The following is a 24,317-nucleotide window of genomic DNA, read 5'->3' on the forward strand; positions in this document are numbered from 1 at the left end:
ATTCATCAGGTGACAGAGGCAGCTCTGCCATGTTGTAGCTCAGACAGAGGTGAAGAGGCAAGGTCACAGGTGACTGACTGATGGTTTGGTGCTATAGATTAACTAGTATTTATTATCATGACAATTGTCAGGCTGCTTTTAGTCATCCCATTATCCTCAGTTGAGGCTGAAAGAAGCTTCAGTGCTCTCAGAAGACTAAACACAGGGCTAAGGTCAACAATGACTCAAATAAGACTAAACAATGCTGCTGTATGTCCACCAGGACAGACTGGACAGTATAGATGTAAAACCAATATGCCAGCAGTTTATCTCAGTTAACGAGAGGAGAAGGCCTGTGTTTGGCTGCTTCACATAGTGGACATTGAGTTGTTGTGTGAGACACCAGTAGTATTAATGTCTGTTGCTGTAACAGTAGCTCATGCTTAGAATAGAAAATCCCAGCTCACTGATTTGATCGGGGCGATAGTGTGGCTAAAATGTTGCATAACGTTGCTGAGAGATCTTTTACTTTGTGGTAATCTTAGATGGACATAAAGCACCAGGTCATTCAGTGTTCCCTTAGTGCTAATGTATCAGAGATGTTGGTGTAACTGAAGTAATGTTGTTAAGTCCTTGAACTCATATTCGTTTACTGTCATGACTGTATTTCAGGGCTGGACTGGCCATCGGGCATACTTGGCATTTGCCCGGTGGGCCGCTCGTGATATTTCGTTTTTATGGGCCAATGAGGTTTTCTTCCTTTTCTTTTTTTAACGGTATAAATGAAAAGTGGTGGATTGGCCAGTTGGTCATGATCAACTCTGGGCTGGACCAATTACAGCCGAGGAGGTCAAACTTTAAAGTTAAGGTGAAAAGGAACGGGATTTGTCCCGTACTACTTCAGCTAGAAAGTTGCTAATTCAATCATGAAACTGATCAATGATCAGCTGATCGGCTTTTCTCTCTGCACCAGAAAGAGGAAACCAGCGGAGGTCACATTAAACAACAGCAGCACGTTTAAGCTTGATCAGCTGTTGTTAGCATTTATCTAATATTAGTTTCTAGTATCAGCTGATGTTTGCTGGAGCCACAGCTGTAAAGCTGCTGATCATGATGTCGGTTTGGATATGTGGTGAGAGGGAAACATGAAGATGAAACCAGGAGATGTCCTTATGTAACCAGTGTGATTCTGCGTTGTGTCTCTCCCACAGGGGAATTGTAGAAAAGGGGAGAGGCAAAAGGGGTACTTTGTATTTATAGGGTTGCACCAAAGAAGAAGAAGAAAAGAATGAGGAGGGGCTCTAACTGATAATGAACATAACTACAGGCTTGGAGGTCCTAAAAGTCAGGTATAAAAGGAACAGTTTGGGGGTTTAGAACACATTTTGTGTAATTATAACAATGTGATTTATGACCCTGTTACATTCACCCCCCCAAGAATTACACAAAATCCTAAAGAGTACACAAAAAAAAATAAAATAAAATGTATAAATACACCCACAACAACAGATACAGTGGCCTCAAACATATTCACATCACATATACAATGAATTAGATCAGCAACATAGCTTCCTCCAAGGAGGATAAGAGACCTGAGACCCGCTCGGCACCTAGCAAGATCCCAGGACACACTATAGACAAAATGAGGTGCCATTTACACCACACAAAACAGGCCATAATATCTATGGGCGTCACCATCAGATAATTATTTTTTAAAAGTGAGACATTTTAAATGAGAATAAGAAAGAAAAGTATTTCTTTGTGCCCCCTCCCCCTGTTAATGCCCTACCTGCCCCCCCTGGCAAAACTTTGCTAGAGCCGTCCCTGCACAGTTACCAGCTGTCAGCTGCCTAAAAAAGGATCCTGGTGTTATTTGTCTCTCAGAAACAGCTCATAACTTCAACTCATCCATGTCACCTAAAAGGTAAACCTGTTTCTCCATCACCTGTTCAGCTCTGATGATTCAGTAAGGACATCTCCTGGTTTTATCTTCATGTTTCCCTCTCACCACATATCCAAACCGATATCATGACCAGCAGCTTTACAGCTGTGGCTCCAGCAAACATCAGCTGATACTAGAGGGTTAGTATCAGCTGGAAGCAGTCTGAACAGTTTATGGCTGGGGTGACTGGAGTCCTTGATGATCCTCCCCGCTTTCCTCAGGCAGCGCTTCCTGTAGATGTCTTGGAGGGAGGGAAGCTCACCTCCAATTATCCATTCAGAGCACCGCACTACTCGCTGGAGAGCTTTGCAGTTGTAGGCAGTGCTGTTGCCATACCAGGTGGTGATGCATCCAGTGAGGATGCTCTCAATGGCACAGTGATAGAAGGTCCTGAGGATGCGGGGGCTCATGCCGAATCTTTTCAGTCTCCTGAGAAAGAAGAGGCGCTGCTGCGCCTTCTTCACTGTGTTGTTTGTGTGTACTGACCACGTAAGATCCTCAGCCAGATGTACTCCAAGGAACCGGAAGCTGCTCACTCTCTCCACAGCAGCGCCGTTGATGGTGATGGGGGTGTGTACTTCTCTGCACCTCCGGAAGTCCACTATCAACTCCTTTGTCTTTGCGACGTTGAGGGTGAGATGGTTGTCTTGACACCAGTGGGTCAGGGCGCTGACCTCCTCCCTGTAAGCCGTCTCATCACCGTTGGTGATAAGACCCACCACTGTAGTGTCGTCCGCAAACTTCACAATGATGTTGGAGCTGTTAGTGGCTGTGCAGTCGTAGGTGTAGAGTGAGTACAGGAGAGGGCTCAGTACACACCCCTGTGGAGCACCAGTGTTCAGTGTGATGGGGGATGAGGTGATGCTGCCCAGTCTGACCACTTGGCGTCTGTCAGACAGGAAGCTAAGGATCCAGCTGCAGAGGGAGCTGCTCAGTCCTAGATCCTGCAGTGGGCTCACTGCAGGGACTGAGCTGTGGAGGAGAGAAACCACAGCCGTGGGGATCAGACACCTGAAGGAACACGAGCTGAGCTGTACGTGCCAAAATAGGATCTTTCCAGCAACACAGAACCATCACACAAAAGCTGTGGGTGGTTTTACTTGTGTAATGCACTTTAGAGCGCTTGTTTGTATGTGCGAGCTTGTTTCAGGGATGAGAGGAAAAAAGAAGCGAAAGCACGGCGGTATTTTTCCTGCCCGCCATGACGCTGCTGAGTGTGGCTGGTGGAGGGACGTGTTTTTGAATTAGGAGGATTTGGACATCAGCGTTTTGATATGAAGCTTTGTCAATGAGCCAAGACTGTGGTGGAAACACCACATGATGAGTTTATCATAATTCCACAGAAGCGCCACTTTTTTAATCACAAAGTGGCGGAAACACGTGTCTGACACTCAAAATAAAGCCTTTTAGGCTCTTTTGAAGAATAACGGCGGTCATAACAAATATTGACTTTCAAGCCCAGTAGAATTGTTCAAACTCTTTTCGCACCATATAGCTGGTTTCAGTAAATCGCTGCACCCATTTGTCATTTTCCTATCAAGACACAAAGACACGAGGGGTGGCTTGAGACTTTTGCACAGTACTGTATATAAAAGTCATGTATGGAAGTTTTTTCTACTATTGCCGAAGTATCATATCAGTGAATTTGCAAAGTGTTTAACTATCCTTCCCCCTTCAGCTTACTCGCCACGATTCATTTATTCTTTGGTAATACAAAAGCTACTGGTTGGCTAATGCGTGTTCTATATTAGATGAGTGAAACCACTGCTGATGGCAGCAGGGCTCCTTTTTGGTGTTTGTGTGCCAAAGTGATCTCTCCTGTAATTACAAGCCCTGAGGTGTAGCCCACCGCCTTCTTCTTCATCGGGTTCAATGATGTCATGTAATGAATTTTCCCAAGATGAAAGATTTCTTTAAAAAAATGAAATAAAAATAAATAAATCTATATTTTTTACCAGTGCATGTTATTCTGAATCTTAGAAAAGCTGTAAGTGGACCCGTGTGAGAAAGCACACACCTACAAGCAATAAAATCAGATGGTTATTCTTGTGTAAATCACGTGTACACGTGCAGTTTAAATCCTGTGACCTCGAGCCGTGTAACAGAGCGCACCGAAGGCGCCAGCAGTCAAGACGATGAAACAGGTGCACACGTCACGACTCCTGATTGTGTGTCTGTCTATCTCTGTGTGTTAATGTGTCTGTGTGCGTGCGTCTGTCTGTGTGTGTGTCTGTTAATGTGTGTCTCTGTCTGTGTGTGCATCCGTGTGTCTGTTAATGTGTCTGTCTGTGTGTGTTAATGTATGTCTCTGTGTCTGTCTGTGTGTGCGTCTCTGTGTGTGTGTCCGTGTGTGTCTGTTAATGTGTCTGTGTGTGTGTCTGTTAATGTCTGTAAATGTGTGTCTCTGTCTGTGTGTGTGTGTGTCTGTTAATGTCTGTAAATACACACAACAGCAGGACAATGTTTTTGTTTCTTAAAAACGACACTTTAATCACACAGTACAGCTTTTATCTGAGGCATGTGGCAACAAGAGTACACTGGGAAGTTAACACGGACTCCAGCACATACAAAGAAGTGATAGACATAAAGCAACAGAGGCGGCGCGATTTCATGTCGGTGCGACTGGCTGCTGCGTATTTAACACACGACTTAAAAACATTTGTTGGCGACGCCGGTTTGAAAAGTAAAAAAAACGACCATTCGCGTCCCACAGTGATGACGCAGCTTTATCAGTAGTGTTTGTTTCACTGTTAAAAAAACAACAATCACATCTGAAACGCTGGTGAGTACAAAAAGAAAACTGTAAACTGAATACATGTAGTGAGTCCGTGCTTCATGAAACACACCGAGGCACTTGGTCAACACATCCCACACTGATGGTGTACGATTGCACAACATTTCTTGGACTTTTGGTTTGTGATACTGACTTCACTTATTGTCAGCATGAGCTTTCAGAAGAGGGATTAGTGGTGCTTATTGCAATAGGAGGCACGCTGGCTTCGCTTTTTGGCACGTCTGACGCTGAATTGCATTTCACTTTCAACGTCCTGTTAAAACAGTTGAGTTTCTTTGGAGAGGCAGAGGCCGCCCGCTCTCTTTTTGAGTTCCGCTTGCATGTCTTAACGATCTCTTCCCGTGTGACGGGAATACTGTCAGGCTTGTCCTGGTTGCCAGGGACTTCACAAACATCCATGTGCATTGCTGTTTCAGTTCTTGTGGTGGGTGTGTGGTTATCACCACGATAATGGCTGGTGTCCGTTGCACATTCATGGCAGCTTTTGTGTAAGGAGCCTGCAGAGGGGGAGGGGCTTTGAGGCTGTGCTGTGGTGCTGATATTTTGGCTACTGTCAGGTAATGACATTTCATGCCTATGAACTACGACTTCTCCAGCAGTCTCAGAATCAGAGCCAGGTCCTGGTCCTGGATCCGGGCCAGCGTCCTGCTTTGGGCTTGTGAATCTCTGGTCTCCTACTGAGGCCGCCTGCAGGGCCGCAGTATGAACACAGTGCTTCCTGAAGTGACAGGTGTGGGGAGCTCCTTGCCTGGGGGTCACCAATCTCCCCTGTGAGCAGTGGTGGAAATGAGTGAGTGGACAGTGGAAGTAGTGCATACAGCACTCCACGTGTGTGTAGACTGGGTCCAGGTTTGTTGGTAAAAGGGTCGCGTTTTGTTTGCTGAGGGGGCTTCCTGAGAGGGGGAAGAGCTGAGAGGTTGGAGGGCAAGAGCGAGAATCCGGCGCACAGGAATGTGGGTTCCACTGCTGAAGCAGATGAGGATCCCCACATGTGCAGTTGGTGTTTTGCGAGTACTGGCACCTGCACGGTGTGCTCAGCGTGGCTACGTGCCCATTCTCAGATCCTCTTTCACCGGCTTCTGTGTTCGAGTAATGAATGTTTGAAAAAGGAGCAGCGTGGTGGTGAGGAGGAATTCTGTTATAAAGCTGAGTGCTGGAATCATGCCCTTCGTGCAGTTTATCCTCAGTTTTTTGACTGGATGCTAAAGGCTCCAGCTCATAATGTTCAACCTCACCGCCCTTGCAGTCCAGCTGGTATTTCGCCAGACCAGAACTCTTCCCCTGGGGCGAGGGGCTGCTGGATGTGGTTTCAGTGAAGGATTGACACTGCAGTTTTTTGGGCAGCGGTATCTGGCCACAGGTGCCCTGGGGCCCCAGGCAGCGGCACATGCACTGAAAAAAGAAGGTGGCAAAGGCCCAGCTGATGCACATGATCAGCATCATGAACATGCCCAGCTGCGTGTAGGCCAGGACAGTTGACGGCATCATCATTGCGCCGGCAACAAAGGTGGTTAGTGCTGCCATTGCAATAGCAGAACCCATCCGACTGAGGGAAAATATCACCTTTCCCTCACGGTCCGGCTCTGGGGCAAGTCGGTAGGCCACGCCGTAGTGGACAGCAAAGTCCACGGACAGTCCGACCGCCACTGAAATGGTCACAGACTCCAAGACATTGAGCTCCCAGCCCAGAAGCACCAGAGAGCCCACTGTGACAAATATGGTCCCTGCAATGGACAGGATGGCATACAGGCTGATGATGAAATTCCAGGTGGTCAGGAGCATGACGCTGAAAGCAACAGCCACTGACAGCGCCATAGCAATCAGAGTCCCATCTGACAGGCTGTCCTGGAGGTCATAAAACTCCAGGTTGCTCACAAACCAGCCATAGCTGAGGCCTGCTGGGGCATAGCGAAGCTCCTCCTCGATCCAGGCATCCACCTAAAACAGAAAGACATTGCTAACATTATAAAATATCTTGTTTCACCAGTGGAGATGTGTCCAGGTGATGCTGGGCTGTGCATACCTCACGGTAGAACTGGTACATCTTCTCATAGGCCAATGTGAAGAGGAAGGTGCTCTGGAACTCTAAAACAATGGCTCTGATGGTGTCGTTGATGTCAAATCGAGGTCCAGGGGTCTTGCTGTCAAGGTGGTAGTTAGTACTTCGATCCAGCTCCATAATGGCTCTTTTGATACACAACTCAAAGACATCCTGTTTGTATGGGAAGATGGACTGACTGCAGCAAGGGTAGACAGAGGCCTCGTCGCAGTCCTGGTTCTCCATCCACTGTAAAAACAGAAGAGGTAAACCAGAATCGGTCGGGTTGCTTTCTGAAACTTTATGGCTTAATTCATTTATGGCCAATGTCTAAAAGGACTGCAACTGAAAAATGAAAAACTTCCATCCACATGGATGTCTTGAAATAGCCTGTGTAACGAATTCTAAGAGAAGGACTGAAGAATGAGACCTGTATCCTCACTCCTCACCAGCACTCTTCTCTGTGCTCATCATAAACAGTGCTAACAGTTCTCTGTGAAGGTTCTCAGTCATCCAGGTCATCGTAGTCTAAGGAGCTTGGAAAGAAAAACGTCTGGACATGTTTAAGTTGCTTGAAGACGTTTTGCTTCTCATCCGAGAAGCTTCTTCAGTTCTAAGGGTGAAATGGTGGAGAGTCCCAGATTTAAACCCAGTGGAAGTATCTCCCCAAAGAGGGACAAAGGGACCCCCTGATGATCCTCTACGTTTTGTCCTTTTGTCCCTCTTTAGGGGGGGATACTCCCACTAGGTTTAAATCTGGGACTTAAACAAGTCCAGATGCTTTTCTTTCCAAGCTCCTTTTCAAAGTGATCGCTAGCGACACAGCTATGTTAGCATAAACACAGTGAAGCTGGAGGATGAACGCTAACTTTTTTCCACTTGATAAAAGTTAACATGAGGGTTCCCGATGGTTAGAGACAAATACAGTCGCATGGCAGGATGCTGTAAACGGACCAAACTTCAGTCAGGAGAACAACTGAGATAATCCATCCACAATATGAGGTTAGTCATTCATATACTGCTGCATTGGCTGTAGTTACACCGTAAGGTTTAAAAACTGAGCTTTGAAATGAACAGTGGTAATAAAAACCGAGCGAGGCCAACAGTGATCACTGACTGTTTTTAGGGGCTCGTTCAGGATACAAAGCATTAAAGCATGTTAAAAACACAACAGCCTTAATAAACGCAGAGTAGTTTGGACCTGGAAGCAGCGTTCACGCGTCATCACTTAAAGACCAGATAACAAGTCATTTTTCTATATAGCAGATAAGCTAATGCTAGCCGACTGTAAGAAAGTTTAATCTGATGAAGTCAATCAGTTCAAGTGAGAATTTAACAAACGGCAGGAGAACACCAACATCAGAAATGTGTTCAACTCTTAGAGTAATCGTTTTGGTTTTGGAGATCAATTGTGGTTTAATAACTTTATTTTTTTATTGATAAAAAGGTTCTTGAGGTTTGAGTTTGCTCCCTATATCACTAGTACACATGCAGTACTGACCTGTTTGAACGTCTCGATGAAGCAGCTGGTGAAGTCCTGTTCTTCGGACTGAAAGACGAAGCTCTGGTTTCTCATTTTCTGGCAGAAGTTGAGGATCCAGACCTGAGATGCTGGACTGGCAATGTTGAAACTGCTATCCAGCATCAGCTTTCCTTTGTTTTTGGGGTTCAGGGGATCACCATTATCCACAGGGGTCACCCCCCAGATGATGGTAATGGGCATGTGGAGGTCCTCGCCATGATGGACTCTCTCAAACATGAAAAGCTTTTTGTACTCTGCATCATAGCGCTCAAATGGGTGAGAAGATCTGAAGACCTGAAACTCTGCCAGCTCCAAGGAGGGGAGCTTCATCTTTGGGTTTACACAAACCACATAGGCCCCGCCCACGGTCATGGCAAGAAACCAGAAGAGCCAGAGGTAGCGGAGCTTGATGACGATACAGGGCAGCACCTTCTCAAAGAATATCCTCGACACCTCCGAAAATGTGAAGAGGCATTTGTTGGCCTTTTGGCAAAGACCGGCCCAGAACATCTGCGTGCAACAACCTGTCTGCTGGTGCTGAGGCTTAGCGCAGAGGAACATGTTCGGCAGGTAGCGTTCATGTAGCACCACCACGGCGGGCAGCCATGTCACCATTAAAATATAGTTGACCAATATGGCAGTGCCAGCGTAGACTCCAAAGCAGCGAATGGCAGTGATGTTGCTGACATAGTTGGCATAAAAAGCAGCAGCAGTGGTGAAGCTGGTGACAAACATAGAGAGGGCCGCGTGTTGAAGGGTCACGCCGACCGTCTCTGCCAGCTCAGCGTGAGGCTTATCGAACTTAGTGTAGTTCCACACGTCACAAAGCACAAAGGCGTCATCTGCACCGATACCTACCAGGATGATGAGGGCTGTGAGGTTCATGAAGGGGAAGAACTCAAAGTCGAAAACCATTCGGTAGAGAAAGTATGACACAATCAGCGAGCTGATGATGGCTATTATTGTCATGAGTGTGATGAAAACTGACCGCGTGTACACGCACATGACCAGCAGGACTATCACTATGGCTATGGCAGGATACACTGTGTCTGTGAGGAGGTAGTCCTGAAAGAGGTCGTGTTTAATGCCAAACTCGATCCCTGTGACCGTGGTGATGCCGTCGGAGGCGTTCCAGTTCTCGAAATTGTCCAGGTAAATGTTCATCATAGACTCGCCTTTCTCCGTGGGGGAAAAGAGCATGCTGTACTTGAGCACAGGCGGAGGATACTCCAGGCTCTTGGGACTCAGGAAGTCTTTGTCTACCAGAAAGTGAAAGATCTGGTAGATGGCGTTGTATTTTGTACACTTGCGGGGCACACTGGCACACTTTAGCTGGTCTTTCCGCCGCAGGGTCATGTCCCAGCAGTCGGGTCCCAGAGTGCCGTTATGATAGTATTTGGCACACGAGCGCAGGATCTTGAGTGTGTGCGATACGTCTCGTTCTGTAATCTTCTGGCAGGATGACCTGTTGTTGAGGACAGCGATGTAGTTACCTAGCGTCCAGCTGGGGCAGCAGGAGTCAGCATTGGTGCGCTGACAAAGATTCCAGTAGTCCCGGTGGGAACGCACCTAAGGACGGAAAGAATGAATAAATAAGCGAAAACAAGCAGAAGTGTAACAGAAAAACATATTCACACGACTTGAATGATGCCAGCATACTCTTGCGTTGTCCAGATTGCACATGGATTTGATGGCCTGAATACTCCACAGGTTCTTCCCTTCAGCTGAGGAGAACACCACTCTAGAATATCTGTCACCTGCAGAAAGGATGGCATAGCCAAGTAGGAGAGCAAGTTTCCCCATTTTATACAAGACAAAAAATTATTTGACCATCTGGCAAAGATCCTGTTCACGTCCATCAGCCACAGTAAAAAGCACAACTATTCCATGTCTGCTCATCCTTATATAAAGCCATAAATCTGTCTGGGAGCTGTGTGGAATGTGGACTAGTATAATTCTTCCTGTTCTCCATTGTCCTGAATCTTACCTGGCACATCACAGAAGAACTCTTTACTGAAGTCCCACTCAGCTTGCCGTTTGTCTCTGTCAAAGTGGTCTTTGGGCTGCCTGGGCTCTTGGTGACTGGAAAACAGTAGAAGGAGAATAAGCAAACATCTGAAGCACTGAACTAAGGTGCTGAACAGGATGTGAATTTTTACACAAAATACCTTGATTTCACTGGGAAGTGCTAGACCATTCTGTGTAATCTATAAAGCTTTGCGTGATTCATAGCTCATAGTATTATAAAATCATCAGCCCTTGGTTAAGTTTCCTTCCCCACCCCTTTGAACCAGATACGTGATTGGCTACTCTTCACAAACAGAAGCTTTGCACAGCGGGAGGGCAGCGTTTCTGCACCTTCAGCCAGAGTTGGGCATGAAATCACCTTTGTCATCAGAAAGAATCAAGTGTAGGAAAAAACAGACCCCCCCCCCCAAAAAAAACAAAACAAAACAAAAAAACCCCAAAAAAACAACAACTATCTGACTGTGTTTAGACCAGTCCGAGTTGTATGATCATCCACCACTGTAACAGTATACACTCAGTGGCCACCTTATTTGACACATCTTTGTGACTGGAAATTTGTATTAACAAGCAATCAATCACATGGCTGCAGCTCAGTGCATTAAGGCTTGTAGACTTGGAGAAGATGGTGATCATGGGATGAAACCAGATTTTGCAGAAGGCCATATGCAAATGATTTCATTTTGTTTCTTGAAAGAAACACTTCAAATTTAGCAAAATGCCTAAAAAACAAAAACAAACAAACAAAACAAATGATTCATTCAAGAAATTTCAGTTTCAGATCACAATAACAACATCTAAAGTATCCTGTCCTTCTTATGTTATCCTGAAACACACATTGACATTTTGTTTGAGGCCGCTGTTGTTGTAAAACTAACTGTATTTCATAGAGTTAATTCCTAACATTCCTATTATTGTTTTACATTGTTTTTTGTTTTTTTTAATGGCATTTTTATATTGTTAAGTTTCCTCGGCACACTTTGGGCCACTTAGTGAGCAACAGCCAGAAGAAATATAGTATTTCTGAAGCTAAACGTGGCCCCAACCTGATACTAGCTAAATGTAACTAACAAAATGACCAGTGAGTCTATAATAACATAGCTAGCTAACATTACAGTTGAACTATTGGAAATACCATTTCCGTTAAGTTCTGTCAGAGCAGATAGCTCCTTCTGAACAATGAGAGCAAAAATGTGTCATTTGGTACTTAAATGTGTTCAATGACTGACAGAAAATGAGGAAAAGCTCTAAAAATATTTGTAGCACAAATGTGCTGCAAATATAATAATCAGTCAGTACCAAGTTGAAAACGATCCAGAAAGAATTCTTATTCATGACTTCATGAATCAAACAGATGCTGCTGTGTCAGAAAAGGCAGCAGTCATCGCAGCTCCCTACAAGAAATCAGATAAATGACTTTTTGCAGTACAGCGAGGTACTGCTGTCATTATTCTAATAATCATAATGGTAACTCTGACTGAGCAGGGCATCCGGGGGGAGACGTGCAGATCAGTTTTTTAAATGAGCCACATTTTTAGGAGGAAAAGAGGCAGGCAGGGTAATCAGGCGGCTGTCAGAGAGAGAGAGAGTGACAGACGGAGGGGATGAGCCAGGGGAGCTCGCTGACAGAAGCAGGAGCCACTTTCTGATAAGCACACAATTACATGAAGACAGACACGCGGCGCAAGACAGACAAAGGCGTCCACAGAGGGAGACGGAGAGAACAGACTTTATCTAATCAGCAGAACAGAGCTGTTTTAGAGGCTCTAATCTTAGCTACATGTTTCTACACAGCATCTGCTCATAAAATATTTAAAATTAAATCTGAATCAAAGACTGTCTACTGATTTTTAATCATGCTAAAGTGACATGCCTGTGAATATGGTGATATGCATCAAATAAGCAAAACTGAGCAACAGTAAAATTTAAGAAAGCAGATATCTGCAGTCTGATGTGTGCACGAAGACCTGAAAGAGAGAGACATGCAAAGACTTGTTCTTGATTAGTGAGCAGACTCTGGCTGACGGGAGGCAGAGGCTGACCTCGTGGATGGACAAACCTCGACTATTCCCTCTCTTCTTTCAGGAGGAGATTCAGACAGGTCTGTCAACAGTATCCTTCACCCCTACCTCTGACCCCCACGCCTTTAACTCTCGCTCCCCTGTGACCTCTCTTCTTGGCTGATAGTGGAAGCCAACGACATGAGTGCCAAACAAAGACACTATATAATGTCTTTGTTCAACCAGTAACAGTTTAATAATGTTCTCTACACTGTCACTTCAGTTTTACAGGCTCAAAAGTAATTAAACGTTTAATAATGTCTAAGAAAATTATGTAAATTTATTTGATTTAAAGATTTTTATTTTGGACCACTTGCTTTAAATGTTTCATATTTATAGTGTCCACCAGGTGGCACTAATTTTTACCACTGAAAGCAACATTTTACACTTTTTACCTTTTCCTGCAAGTTTGCCTAGTTACTCACACAATAAGTGGGTCTCACTATTGATGATTGATATTGGACAATGGTGTGTGTGTGTGTGTGTGTGTGTGTTTGTTTTTTCTGGGATTTGATACCCTGTCTATAAATATAGAGCTGTGTATAAAAATCTTTCTACATCGTAATTCTTGTTCCCGTTCAGCATGCTGTCCTGCAGTGGTATATGATGTTAAAAGAAAGAAAGCGCGTGTGTGTTTGTGTGTCTGTGTCTGTGTGTGCGTTTGTGTGTGTGTTTCACTTTCAAGTCTTCTCTCTTAGAAAGCCACACTCTGTGTTTAAACTAAGGCCGTGATAATAAACACTGATAGCTTTTCAGTGCTTCAAAGACACTGAAAACAAAACAGGGCTCTTTGGTTGTGGCTCAGGTAGTTTATGGTGGAGCAGTTATTTTGAAGAGGGCAACACTTTACAGCACACAGGAGGCTCTGGGAATGATCTTTTAGGGGGAACGAGGAGGTAGAAACAGAGCGGTCTCCAACTCTGACCCATCTGAAGATGAGAGTGGAGGGGAGATGGATGAAGGAGCAGCAGGATAGACTTTTCCATTTCCATATTCTGGTCTCCCACAAAGACCAGAATATGGTCTGCAATGCTCTGCTATGTTCCAGCAGCCAGAGGTCTGATCCCTTGATCTACATGCTATGGAGGAAATCCTGCAGCTAATTGTGGCCGTGGCAAACGTGACAAAGAGACCCTCAATGGCAAAATGTGGACACAGAAAACTCAGATGTGCAGGGCAGTGCTGCTGCAGTTTACCTGGAGGTGACGTGGACAGAATCCTGCACTGCTGAGGCAAAAAGAAGTAAAAGGTCTGACTGGAAAACTATAACTAATGTCTGAGGAGGAAGCCAGAAAAGCTCGTATGATGCAGCAGGGACCTGCTGTCAAAGTTTACTGAGGTAGGCTGCTGCTCGTCCATGCAGGGCTCGAAAAGTCAAAACCATAATCGTAAAGTGAACACTGAAGTCGATGGGACACAACGATGTGACAATGAGAGTACTAAAGACTCAATGAGAAGACTCGCAGGTGCATTAAACTTGTAGGTGTTCGAAGGAGATTTTACACAGACAAGTGAACAAAAAACTGTTGTGTGTATTTCAGAGTTTGCTGCCCATGTAATCAATCGACAGACTGCACATTTTAGCGTGGACTAAGGGTTACGACAAATATTTAACATGTTTGTCGTAACATGTTAAATACGACACTGTCCTCCTGCACTGTCCTGCAGGAGGACAGTGCAGGAGGACAGTGTCGCTGTCCTCCTGCAGCGACACTTGTGCAACAAATCTTTGTTTTCTTCTGCTAAAGCAAACATCTGCAGATGAACCCACCGATGAGAGGTTTAATGTCAATCGCCTTTCAGACGGCTTGATGAGCAGACAGAGAAACTCTACAGCCTTTGGGAAAAAAAAGCTGCTAAACCGGCTCTCGCATGTTCCTGCACGGAGCTTCAGAAAGCATCTCAGATGAGTGTAAACTCACATTTTGGCCTGCTCATCTGCATATTTGAATGGATAATTGGCCAGTGTGGCTTTATAGCCCGTGTTCTTCACCATATTGTTCCATGTGACTAGTCGCTGGCCAATGGCTGTTCCCCGTGGCTCGAAGCCCTTGTAGGAAAAAAAGATACCAGAAATAAAACAGCAGAAATTGACATGATTATGCTTGTAGAAATGTATTGTATTAAGGCAAACTGATCATTTTATTATCACACAGTTCTCATCACGCTCAGCCAATACAGGACGTTTAAGCCCGACACACATTTTTAGCGATTTAAAAATCAAATATATTCACTGATATTCCCCCAAAATCAAACCCTCAACTATTTAATCAAAATATGTATGGAAATTTAGAAATTATTAGAAATAACATGAATAACAGTCAAATTCATGTTTGCTTTCTTGGTACTCCTGTTATGTTTGAGTTTAGTTTGCCAAAGCAAACTAAACTCAAACATAACAGGACAACATAGAACCGATCAGCCTGCATGAGTGCGTCTCTATGTACAACATGAGTACCGCATTTTTCGGACCATAAGGCGCATTAAGCGAAACAAAACAGTCAGATAAGTCAAACTTTCCTCAACTCATTCTTCTTGCTTCCTCCACTTCCCTACCATTGATTCATTAATGTTGAATTCTCTATCAGCTGCTCTGTTCCCATGTTGTTGCAGTATATTAATGACTAACCTCGTATTGTGGATGGATTATCTCAGTTGTTCTCCTGACTGAAGTTTGGTCTGTTTACAGCATCCTGCCATGCGATTGCATTTGTCTCTAACCATCAGGAACCCTCACGTTAACTTTTATCGAGTGGAAAAAAAAGTTGGCGTTCATCCTCCAGCTTCACTGTGTTTATGCTAACATAGCTGTGTTGCTAGCGGTCACGTAGCACATCATTATATACCAGCTAGCCCAACTTCAGTAACCCTACAAACGTCACTGCTGTTTAGTTTCCTGTCTTCAGTTATGTTGGAAGTGGTAGCAGAGCTGTACGTCTGAATGCTTCAGAAACCTCTCAGTCAGAACATGCAATATCGTGTTTAGGTGGAAACTAGCGAGCTAACTCCCTGCTAACTTCTAACTCTGTTAAATGTAATAAATCCTGTTTTCATGGATGCCTGGATGTTAAACTTAATTGTTACACCTGGTAAAGCAGCAACGCTGATCATTTTATTAAAGATGAAAGAATTTAGACAGTTTTTAACTCTCGGTGATGCCGCAGTGATCGTTTGACTTTGGGATCTGAGGGGCGGAGTTTAGGACCCAGATTACTCCGCAAGGCTCCTGACTACGGCATCCGTAATGCTCCAACAATCCATCAAGCGGTGCGGCTTCGTAGCTTACCAAAGTCATACTGAAGCATTTATGACAGATTTTTGAGCGCCGTGCACCACATAAAATTGGTTTGAGGTCAATAAGCACAACCAGAATTCATACATAAGGGGCACTGTCAATTGCTGAGAAAATTAAAGGATTTTAAGTGTGCCTTATAGTGCGGAAAATACAGTACTACACACTGAAAAGAGGACGGCTACCGTCATCTACAAAGGCGACCAATGAGTAGTGTACTCACGAGCAGTGGGTCAGAGAAATCCGGCAGGTCAGGTACAAGTATGCCCACCAGGGCACAGATCACAATAAGCACCGTGCACACACCCAGCACCACCACTGGCCAATCAGCTATTAGCTCAGCATAGCTGTGAAAAAGACACATAAAAGTTGATGACAAGACGTCCTTTGACAGTTGATTTCAAACAGCATGTGCCTCTGATTACATACAGAGTAGGAGAAACAAGAAAAAGCACTCACTGAGGGAACAAACGGAGAAAACGAAAACATGTCTTGTCTTTAAGAGTTCGATTTTACTGTAGGTTAATGGATAAATGAGGACATCCAAGTTGCTAGTTACTGCAGGATAAGTGAATCAATAAGTCGTGACTCACTACTGAGGAATGATGGCTCCAGTAGAGCTCTGATGGATGGATGACAGAAATAAAGAAAGGAGGAGAAGTTTGAGCGTTTCTGGCAGGTCTTACCTTCTGGGAAATCGAAAAGGCATCGAAGGGCTGAAAACCAAAGAGAGGGAGATAAATCAGGTTTATATTTTGAAGTCAAAGCAACAACCAATCAAAAACATATTGGAGGAGACTTGAGAAAGAGTGGACATCTTTTCTCCATCATGTGCTGCTTATCTTTTTCCAGCAGGAGCGCGCAGCGTGGATATTGGACCGCTGAAGACATTAAAGCTGACATGGCTGTCAAAACCACTTTGTGCTGAACGTCTCATAATTCTCTGCTCCTTTTTCAAACTTTGTTCTGATTTGACAGACAAGCTTACAGGGATTTTCTTTCTAATATACACGAGCCACACGCCGAAATCTAACGACTCGAGCGAGGTACCAGCATCTAAACTGCAGGCCGACGCCGACCTGAGAACTTGTGCTGGGCTCAAAATGATCCTGAATTTCTGGCTGACCCTGACACAAACGGATGTCAGCGTGAAGCTAAATAAAGCCTCAAATGTTCCTGATAACTGCTAAACAGCATTTTTTAAATTTCATTTAAGCCAAGTGAAGCCTAGTGTGCCATGTGCTCGATAAATCAGCACTCCAACACACACCAGGCCCTCGCCGATAATCCGGAAGTCTCGGATTACAACTTGCACTTCCACACAAAGACATGTTATCACATTGTGAAATCAGGCTTCCTGTTGGTGGCTGACCCAAACACGCCCACAGACACATACTTCAGCTGCTCGGGATCTATCTGGAATTCTCATCAGCTCCTTTTGGGAGCAGTGGGGGGAGCGTCCGGTATGATGGAGAAGCAACAAACGCGCTGGGTGGAAGGGAAGAGGAAGTGGCAGAATCAGATACGACCACCTGATCACAGTGGGGCTACAGGAGATTAATGATCAAGGCTAAAGGGGTTCACGGGAGACAGACACATGTCTGTGTGGAGAAAACACACGGAACAGCCAGAGTTGGAGATTTTAGCTTCCCAAAAAACCTAAACTGAAGCTTCGCAGTTAAAAAAGATGCAGGGTTGGGTTTGGTTTTTTTTGGGATGAACATACACAGCTGAGTGAATAAAAACGGGCAAACAGAACAAAGTCTGAACACTCAATAAATAAATGAATCACATGACATAAACAAGTAAACTGATACAGGTAAACGTCACGTTATCAGAGCTGGTTTCAGCTGATATTTACCATGGCTGACACTTGCAGATGTCGATATTCGATAAGAAGAAGAAACCGATATTACCCAAAGACACTAGGGGTGCAACGATACTCGTATCGATATTGAACCGTTCGATACAGTGCTTTCGGTTCGGTACGCATATGTATCGAACAATACAAAATTTTTAATTTATTTGATCAACTTTCCTTCTGACGATGCTGTCTGTGTTGAGCGCTCAGTGGATCTGTGCTCGACAGTACCGCCTAGGCTGCACTGTCGAGCACAGATCCACTGAGCCCAGCGCAAGCTAGCAGACAGAAGTTAAGCTCGTTGCAACATGGCAAATTGAACCTCCCCCACCCTCATTCAGATCTGGCCTTTGGAACTATTTTGGTTTTCATGTGACGTATGACCCTGAAGGTAAGCGCGTCATGGACTAAAGTAAAACAGTATGTTGGATGTGCCACGCAATGCTCAATTACATGGGTGGGAACTAGTGTGTTAGCGCAGTTAGCTCAACGTGTTGGCCATCCAGCCCCACGCACGGGGCGATCCGCGGTAGCTCGTTAACGGAGATTTGCCGTGTTGTGGCGTTAACGTCATTTCAGATTAACGCTGACAGCACTAGTGAGAACACAACGAATATGACTGCACATTTACTCCGACACCATCCTAGTGCAAAGACAAGTGGAAGCAGACAAAAACAACAAGCAGCATGCTACAAACTTTACCCGAGTCATTTAGACAGCCGTTAGCACAGGATTCTCCTTATGGGGACCTGATATGTTTAATATGCTGCTGAAAGTATAGCCCAGAAGAAGCGTATAGTATAGCTTTTATTTTGAAAGAGCCATTTCTCTGTAATAAACTCTTTTCCAAAGATGAGGGATTCCTCCATCAGATGGTTATTTTTTTTATTACTTTGTTGTTTCAGCAACATTCAATTTAAAAACTGTACTTTTGAGTTAAAATATATATTTAGAATTTTAATAAATGACAAATTAAAAAAGCATTAACATTTTTTTGTATCGAAAAAATATCGAACTGTGACACCAAAGTATCGAACCGAACCGTGAATTTTGTGTATCGTTGCAGCCCTAAAAGACATGAAAATCAGTCGTTTTAAAAGAGCTGTTTATTGCACACTGATGCCAAATGAAGGCACATTCAGGCACAAGTTAAAATGATGACAAGTCGAGAGGAGATCAGGACCGTGACTACATCAATGAGCAGAGTCCTTATTGGAGGCCAGAGGGACTGGATTACCCATTCTGCCAGAAAAGTCTCTGGAAAGATCAATGCACGGCTTTAACCTGAAGCTTAAAGGATTGTAAATACATTTTTAGTGCATCATAGATTCACATCTTTACTGGAAGTTAAGTGGCCCTACTTTACTTCTCTAATGGTACAAAGAAACAGGAAGTGAGTTCTGAGGTAACCTTCTTGTGCAGCTAATCAAGTTGACAACACTCTGATTTTAGTGACATGGCCCCATGATCCAAGCAGGGTGTCTGTCCCCCCATCAAAGTCAGGTAAGTCATAATGGGAACCACAAATGAACTCGCAGGACAGGTGAGGAATTTTACTCCACAGGGTTGTAAGGAGGTTGTAAATCCCCTTTAAAGCCCCACTGGGCCTTTTTATATGGCAGCCAAATGTCAAGTGGCACAAGCTGAGAGCAGTTTGCCAACACAGGTATGCACAGACACAAACAGGCCATCACTCACGCTCGTCTGGGGAAAGAAATGTTACAATGCAGTGCTGTGCTCCAATGCTCCGGCTTCCTGCAAACAGCACCACACAGAGCCCACGGCATCGAGCCGGCCTCTACACTCCTCAAATCCCAAACGGATCGAGCACGGATGAGTTGGAAGAGGTCCAATCCAGCAAGGCCTCACCGGATCTACTGCCTGTGTCACAATAGTGTTAACCAGGAAAAGTCCACTCACAGATGGACCTGAGTGTTTTCATAGCATTAAGCCATTTGAAGCAATGGCTTTAAATTAGCTCCTTTTAATTGATCAAATTAAAATGTGTTTTCCTCCCTTTGCTCTTCGCTCTCGTATATTAGAGACTTTTTCCCCTTCAGCTTTCAAAGTGACCTCTAACCCGGTTTAAACCAGCAGTACCTAATGAAAGACACGTTTCCCCAGCCCTTCTTTGAACACGCAGCCGAGGGAAAACTCTGTATTGCTAATGTAATTCATTTCACTGGGCGCCGTCTCTTGGCTTTCCATGTATGGACTTGAACTGGAGACCCCAGGACACAGATATGGCCCAAGATGGAGGAGTCGAGCTATCGGAAACACTTGGAGCAGATTCATAAAAGCGCTGTCAGGCTGTCTGTTTGTCTACTTAATGGACTATTTTGAATTTTGGCCTGCAACGCTCCAATCTGAATTCATTTCAGCCAATTGGAAAGCTGCACAGCATACTTGGATGCTTTTAAAGAAGACAAGAGATGATGGATTCTTGATCTATGCAGTTCACAGCAATAATTTATGCCATTGTTATAAAACTGAAACTGGCAAGCTGGGGTCAACATGATCTCAAGAACTGCAATCTGTAAAATGAACAAAAACCACCTAAATCCTTGACCTGCCACATCAGGCTTCCTCCACGACTCTCTGGTCCCTCCTGACCATGCCGCCTTCCCTTTCTTCCTTTGCTTGCTGCCTGCTCTCTTATTTTCCTTTTCCCTCTCCTCCGCCCGTGTAACCTTTCACTGTTATTCTATTCACCAGAGGGAGAGTGTTTCTGGATCACTGGGCTAATTAATAAGGTAAACACAGACGGCCCGCCGCTCACTCAGCACGGCGCTGACAGAGAAGCAGCTGGGGACCGAGGGACGGCTTTCTACACACCACGGCTCTGGCTCATCCCAGACGGAAGCAGACAATCGCGCGAGGAGGAGCATGGCGAAATCTTTTGGGGTTCGTCCAAAACGGAGATCTTGGAGCGCACTGTAACAGATGTGAGGCGATTGCTGGTTTTAAGCTCTAAGGGCCACGTTGTGCACTGCTGTTGTTGACATTTGTGCTCAAACTCGCTGCACTTCACAACTGGACAGGAACTAGCAAAATAATAAGTAAAGGGGTTAAGAGTTCAGAGGCAGAGGACGGAGTTAACTGTCAACAGACGGGTAGCTAAATATTTCACAAACATGGCCTTTAAGTCGGCGCAGGAACAATTAGTGTCAGCCATCAGGCTGCTGGGCCCGCCCTGCCCTGATTAGTGCCTCGCTGGAACGCTGCACTCAATTAGAGGCTCGATCTAGCCGTGAAATAGGCCCCGGCTACCAGTGCTCCTACTCAAATGACATCATGAGACTAGCTGGGCAGAAAAATACCACACTGTGCCCGATAACTCAGCCTAAAGAAGAATACTGTGTCAAGCCTTGGATTACATTAACCCAACTGTAAACAGATACGAGGCTCAGAGGGCGTAAGGAATGGAAACTTTGTGACAGATAAATAATTGTAATGAGTGGAAATCAGTGCTTTAAGTCAGCCTGTATTTATATGCAAACACTAAAGTTCAGCTTTTAGAAAGCTCGGAAATGAGCGCGTGTGGAAATTAGCCCAGCAGTGTTGCAGTAAACAGATAATAAAATCCAAGACTGTAAACACTTGTAAAGCCATTACTCACATACATCAGAGAAATACCAAACAAGAGCAGCCAACTGTGTGCTATAAAGTGGACACATTGCTTTTACGTCTGCAAAGACAGACCGATAAGAAAGCAAGGAGAAAAAAAGGCATCAGTTAGCATCAGTGGTAACACAGTGATTCATTGGGCATCATGTTTCTAACAGGCCTCCAATAAACACAGAAACAGGCCTGGGCTGTTTAAACTAAGTTTAGACTGAGGTCAGTCGGGGACACCTCGTCTCATCATCGCATGGTGGAAACGCAACCAGGCATGATGGGAGGAAAAAGTGCAGCAACCACAGGACAAGTGCCGTTATGGACTCACTTGGATGTAACAATAATAATAATAATAATAATAATAATAATGTATACTTTATTGATCCCCGTGGGGAAATTGCTCTCTGCATCTAACCCATTCACTGAGTGAAGCAGTAATAAGAGTGTCAGTAAAAAAAAAAAAAAAATTAAAAAAAAAAAAAAAAAGATGGAAGAAACATCCTTCAACCATGTCGAAGGGTTTTATCCACCAGAGGGCGCTCTATGATACCTGTGGCCCGTTGGCAGCACACGTCTGGAAGCATTGCTGTGGATTTGGCACATCCACAACAGCCAGCTGAGCATAACAGAGTTAGACAAAGCATCAACGAATAGGTAAATATGTAAACAAATGTTTTGGAAAATCTGTTTATGATTTGAGTCACTGAAACAATAACAGAGCAAAAAAGATGTATGAGCCAATGAGGGTGGGCGATACAGCCTAAAGACCACACTGCGATATTCCAAGAAATTTGAAATAATATTTGTGATGATACAGTTGAAAATATAACAATTTATTGATGCGTTTGGTTTGCAGGCAGCAGGATTTTGCGGCACATTTTCCATTCTTCATTTTCCAGGCAATCATTTCAACACTGACACATCAGACTGTAATTCACTCTTTCCCCAATGCAGTGTGTATTCCTGCACGGAATAAAATAGTCCCAGTAAGAGGTTTTGCGTATAAGCCAACTAATAATCACACTGGGAATTTGAGCAAAAATTATTTAGTCAAGTAAATAAATGAAAAAAAAAGCATTTTAATCTTAACTGATTGATCCTTTTGTGTCAGGGAACCGTTCAAATGTTCTTGACATAAAGTTGTTTTAGCACAGAGGCTCTGAATATTTATCCAGAGAAAAACCTGATGTGACACATAACAGGTGGCGTGGCTAACACGCTGAAATAGCTTGATGGAACCAGTTTGCACCGTCATTTTAAAAAGCCAAATATGCAGTATTCACTCGGTATTCAAAATATGAACAGACTGGGCGCTGCTGTAGTTCACCTGGTTGAGCAGGTGAGCTTTTTACCAACAGCTACTGCAGGTGCCTGGGCTGCAGCAGCATAACGGTGTTAGCGGTGAGTAGATGCCAGTGGTCATGGTGGAGTAGTTAGTGCCAGACATTTCTGAAAGCTGCACTTTAAAAACACCTACATAACTTTTCATGTTTTTTTCAGTGGTTTCTGGTCGTGTGGGTTTAACTGTTGCCCTCTTACTGATTCTGATCCTGAGGACTTGAAGCAGACGTCCGTGTTCACATCTGCATGTGTGGATGCAGGATGACTGCTTCCACTGGTGAGCGTGGCCTTTTCTGGCTGCACCTGCCATTCCCTTGAATTCCTGGAGGTGAAATACTGGCGCACAAAAATTCCAAGCATACATGTGGGATTTAAGCACCGTGGCTGTAGTTAAGCTGTCAGTCAGTGCGACGTCTTTACTGTGGCTGCTCCTCGCCTCATTCTTATCACTTTAACCTCACACACGGAGATGCACGCAGGCCTGTCTGTTGCACAGAGCTTCATATCCTACATCATTACTGTCATTCGTATTCTTTCTAATAAAAAGCAGAACTTGTCAATAGCTGGAGGGCAGTGCCAGGAGGAATCTGACAGTTTGAATCCACAAGTCCTTCCCAACCTGCCAACTTTACACCGCTCAGTTGTCTGCAGCTGAGAGGGTCTGTGTGGTCAGTGAGACCAGCAGACTTTCCTATTAGTCCTCCAGAGGTGGAACCAATGCTTCCCACCAGCAACTGCTGATCCTCCAGCTTCTTACCACAGGCATCTGTTGAGTATGGCTTCCTGAATGAGTAGGCTGTGGGGGGGTGCAAACATGAGGAATGAAAATTATAATGAATCTTTATCAAAACACTTTGTCGCTGTGCAGCTAGATGAACTACAGATCTAGTCCTTTCAAAGAAAATCCTGAAGCCTCTCATTCACAGTGAGGAGAAGCTTTTTAAGGCAAACACGAGTCATTAATCTGCTGTCATTTAATAGAAAGGCTGGTACAAACCAAGAACCTTAACAGGAAAGAGAGGACAGGCAAAGGCAATACAGTTCAGCATCTTATTTTACTATGGCTGCTGATGTAAAGACTCAAATCTGACTGCAGCATCGATACCTGGCAGCACGGCTAGTTTACTACACTGGTTTTCCAAGTAATTAAAGACACATTACAAGGGACAGATTATGGTTTTCCTTATTTTATGTGCACACTTTTTAAGATGCAAACATTTAAAATGATGAGATATATGTAAAAGTAATCAAAGAATGGCTCATGCTCTACATTTGGATCCATCAGCTGCAGCCAGTAAGAACAAAACAAACTGAAAACAAAGTGAAGTGAGGAGGAGGAGGAGGAGGGGGACCACGGCTCAGAGGAAGACTATTCAGAATGATGCAGACCTGGAGGTTGGAGAAACAGGCCCACCTTAATGACCCATGTGAATCGCTCTGACATTGAATCTTACCTATGCCGATTCCTCCACTGCCCCTGAGATGTGATCTTATGCTGCCTCAGACACCGCCTGGAGCTTTGCTTTGACCTTCTTTGATCTCATTCATTAACAGACAAGGTAGTGAAAGAAAAAAGGGCGATGTCGAGATTTTTTTTTGTGGAGGTTCATTTTTCACTCTACACTGCTCTCCCTCTTCCATCATTACCTCACCGCACCATCAGTCTAGTTTCCCCTGTGCTTTTGTCGCCATCCTTTTGTGTCCCGGGCCGTCTGAGGACGCGGTAGCTCCAGGGTCGCCATTTGTTTGAGTGCCTCCTCTCAAGCATTCCTGTCTCCATCAATCACTCTTCTCGCTTCATCATTTCCTAACCGTCGTCTGGTAGGGTTTGTTTTTTTGTTTTTT

General features: G+C 44.5%; 1 protein-coding gene across 5 annotated transcripts in view; it reads right to left on the reverse strand.

Annotated features, from left to right (window-relative positions):
• Nucleotides 1–4,847: 4,847 nt before the first annotated feature.
• Nucleotides 4,848–24,317, reverse strand: part of disp1 (dispatched homolog 1 (Drosophila)) — a 123,018-nt gene continuing 103,548 nt past the window's right edge. For all 5 annotated transcript variants that reach the window (XM_005724780.1, XM_005724782.1, XM_005724781.2 and 2 more), the window contains 8 exons: nucleotides 16,339–16,368; nucleotides 15,876–15,999; nucleotides 14,283–14,410; nucleotides 10,263–10,357; nucleotides 9,935–10,032; nucleotides 8,255–9,844; nucleotides 6,739–7,002; nucleotides 4,848–6,653 (listed from right to left, as the gene is read on the reverse strand). In XM_005724780.1, the coding sequence (XP_005724837.1) occupies nucleotides 4,860–6,653; nucleotides 6,739–7,002; nucleotides 8,255–9,844; nucleotides 9,935–10,032; nucleotides 10,263–10,357; nucleotides 14,283–14,410; nucleotides 15,876–15,999; nucleotides 16,339–16,368 (4,123 nt within the window). In that variant the 3' untranslated portion in view covers nucleotides 4,848–4,859. The remainder of the gene's footprint in view (nucleotides 6,654–6,738; nucleotides 7,003–8,254; nucleotides 9,845–9,934; nucleotides 10,033–10,262; nucleotides 10,358–14,282; nucleotides 14,411–15,875; nucleotides 16,000–16,338; nucleotides 16,369–24,317) is intronic.

The sequence above is a fragment of the Pundamilia nyererei genome, unplaced genomic scaffold, assembly GCF_000239375.1.
Source record: "Pundamilia nyererei isolate P.nyererei 1_Seehausen unplaced genomic scaffold, PunNye1.0 scaffold00013, whole genome shotgun sequence".
Classification (NCBI taxonomy): Eukaryota; Metazoa; Chordata; class Actinopteri; order Cichliformes; family Cichlidae; genus Pundamilia; species Pundamilia nyererei.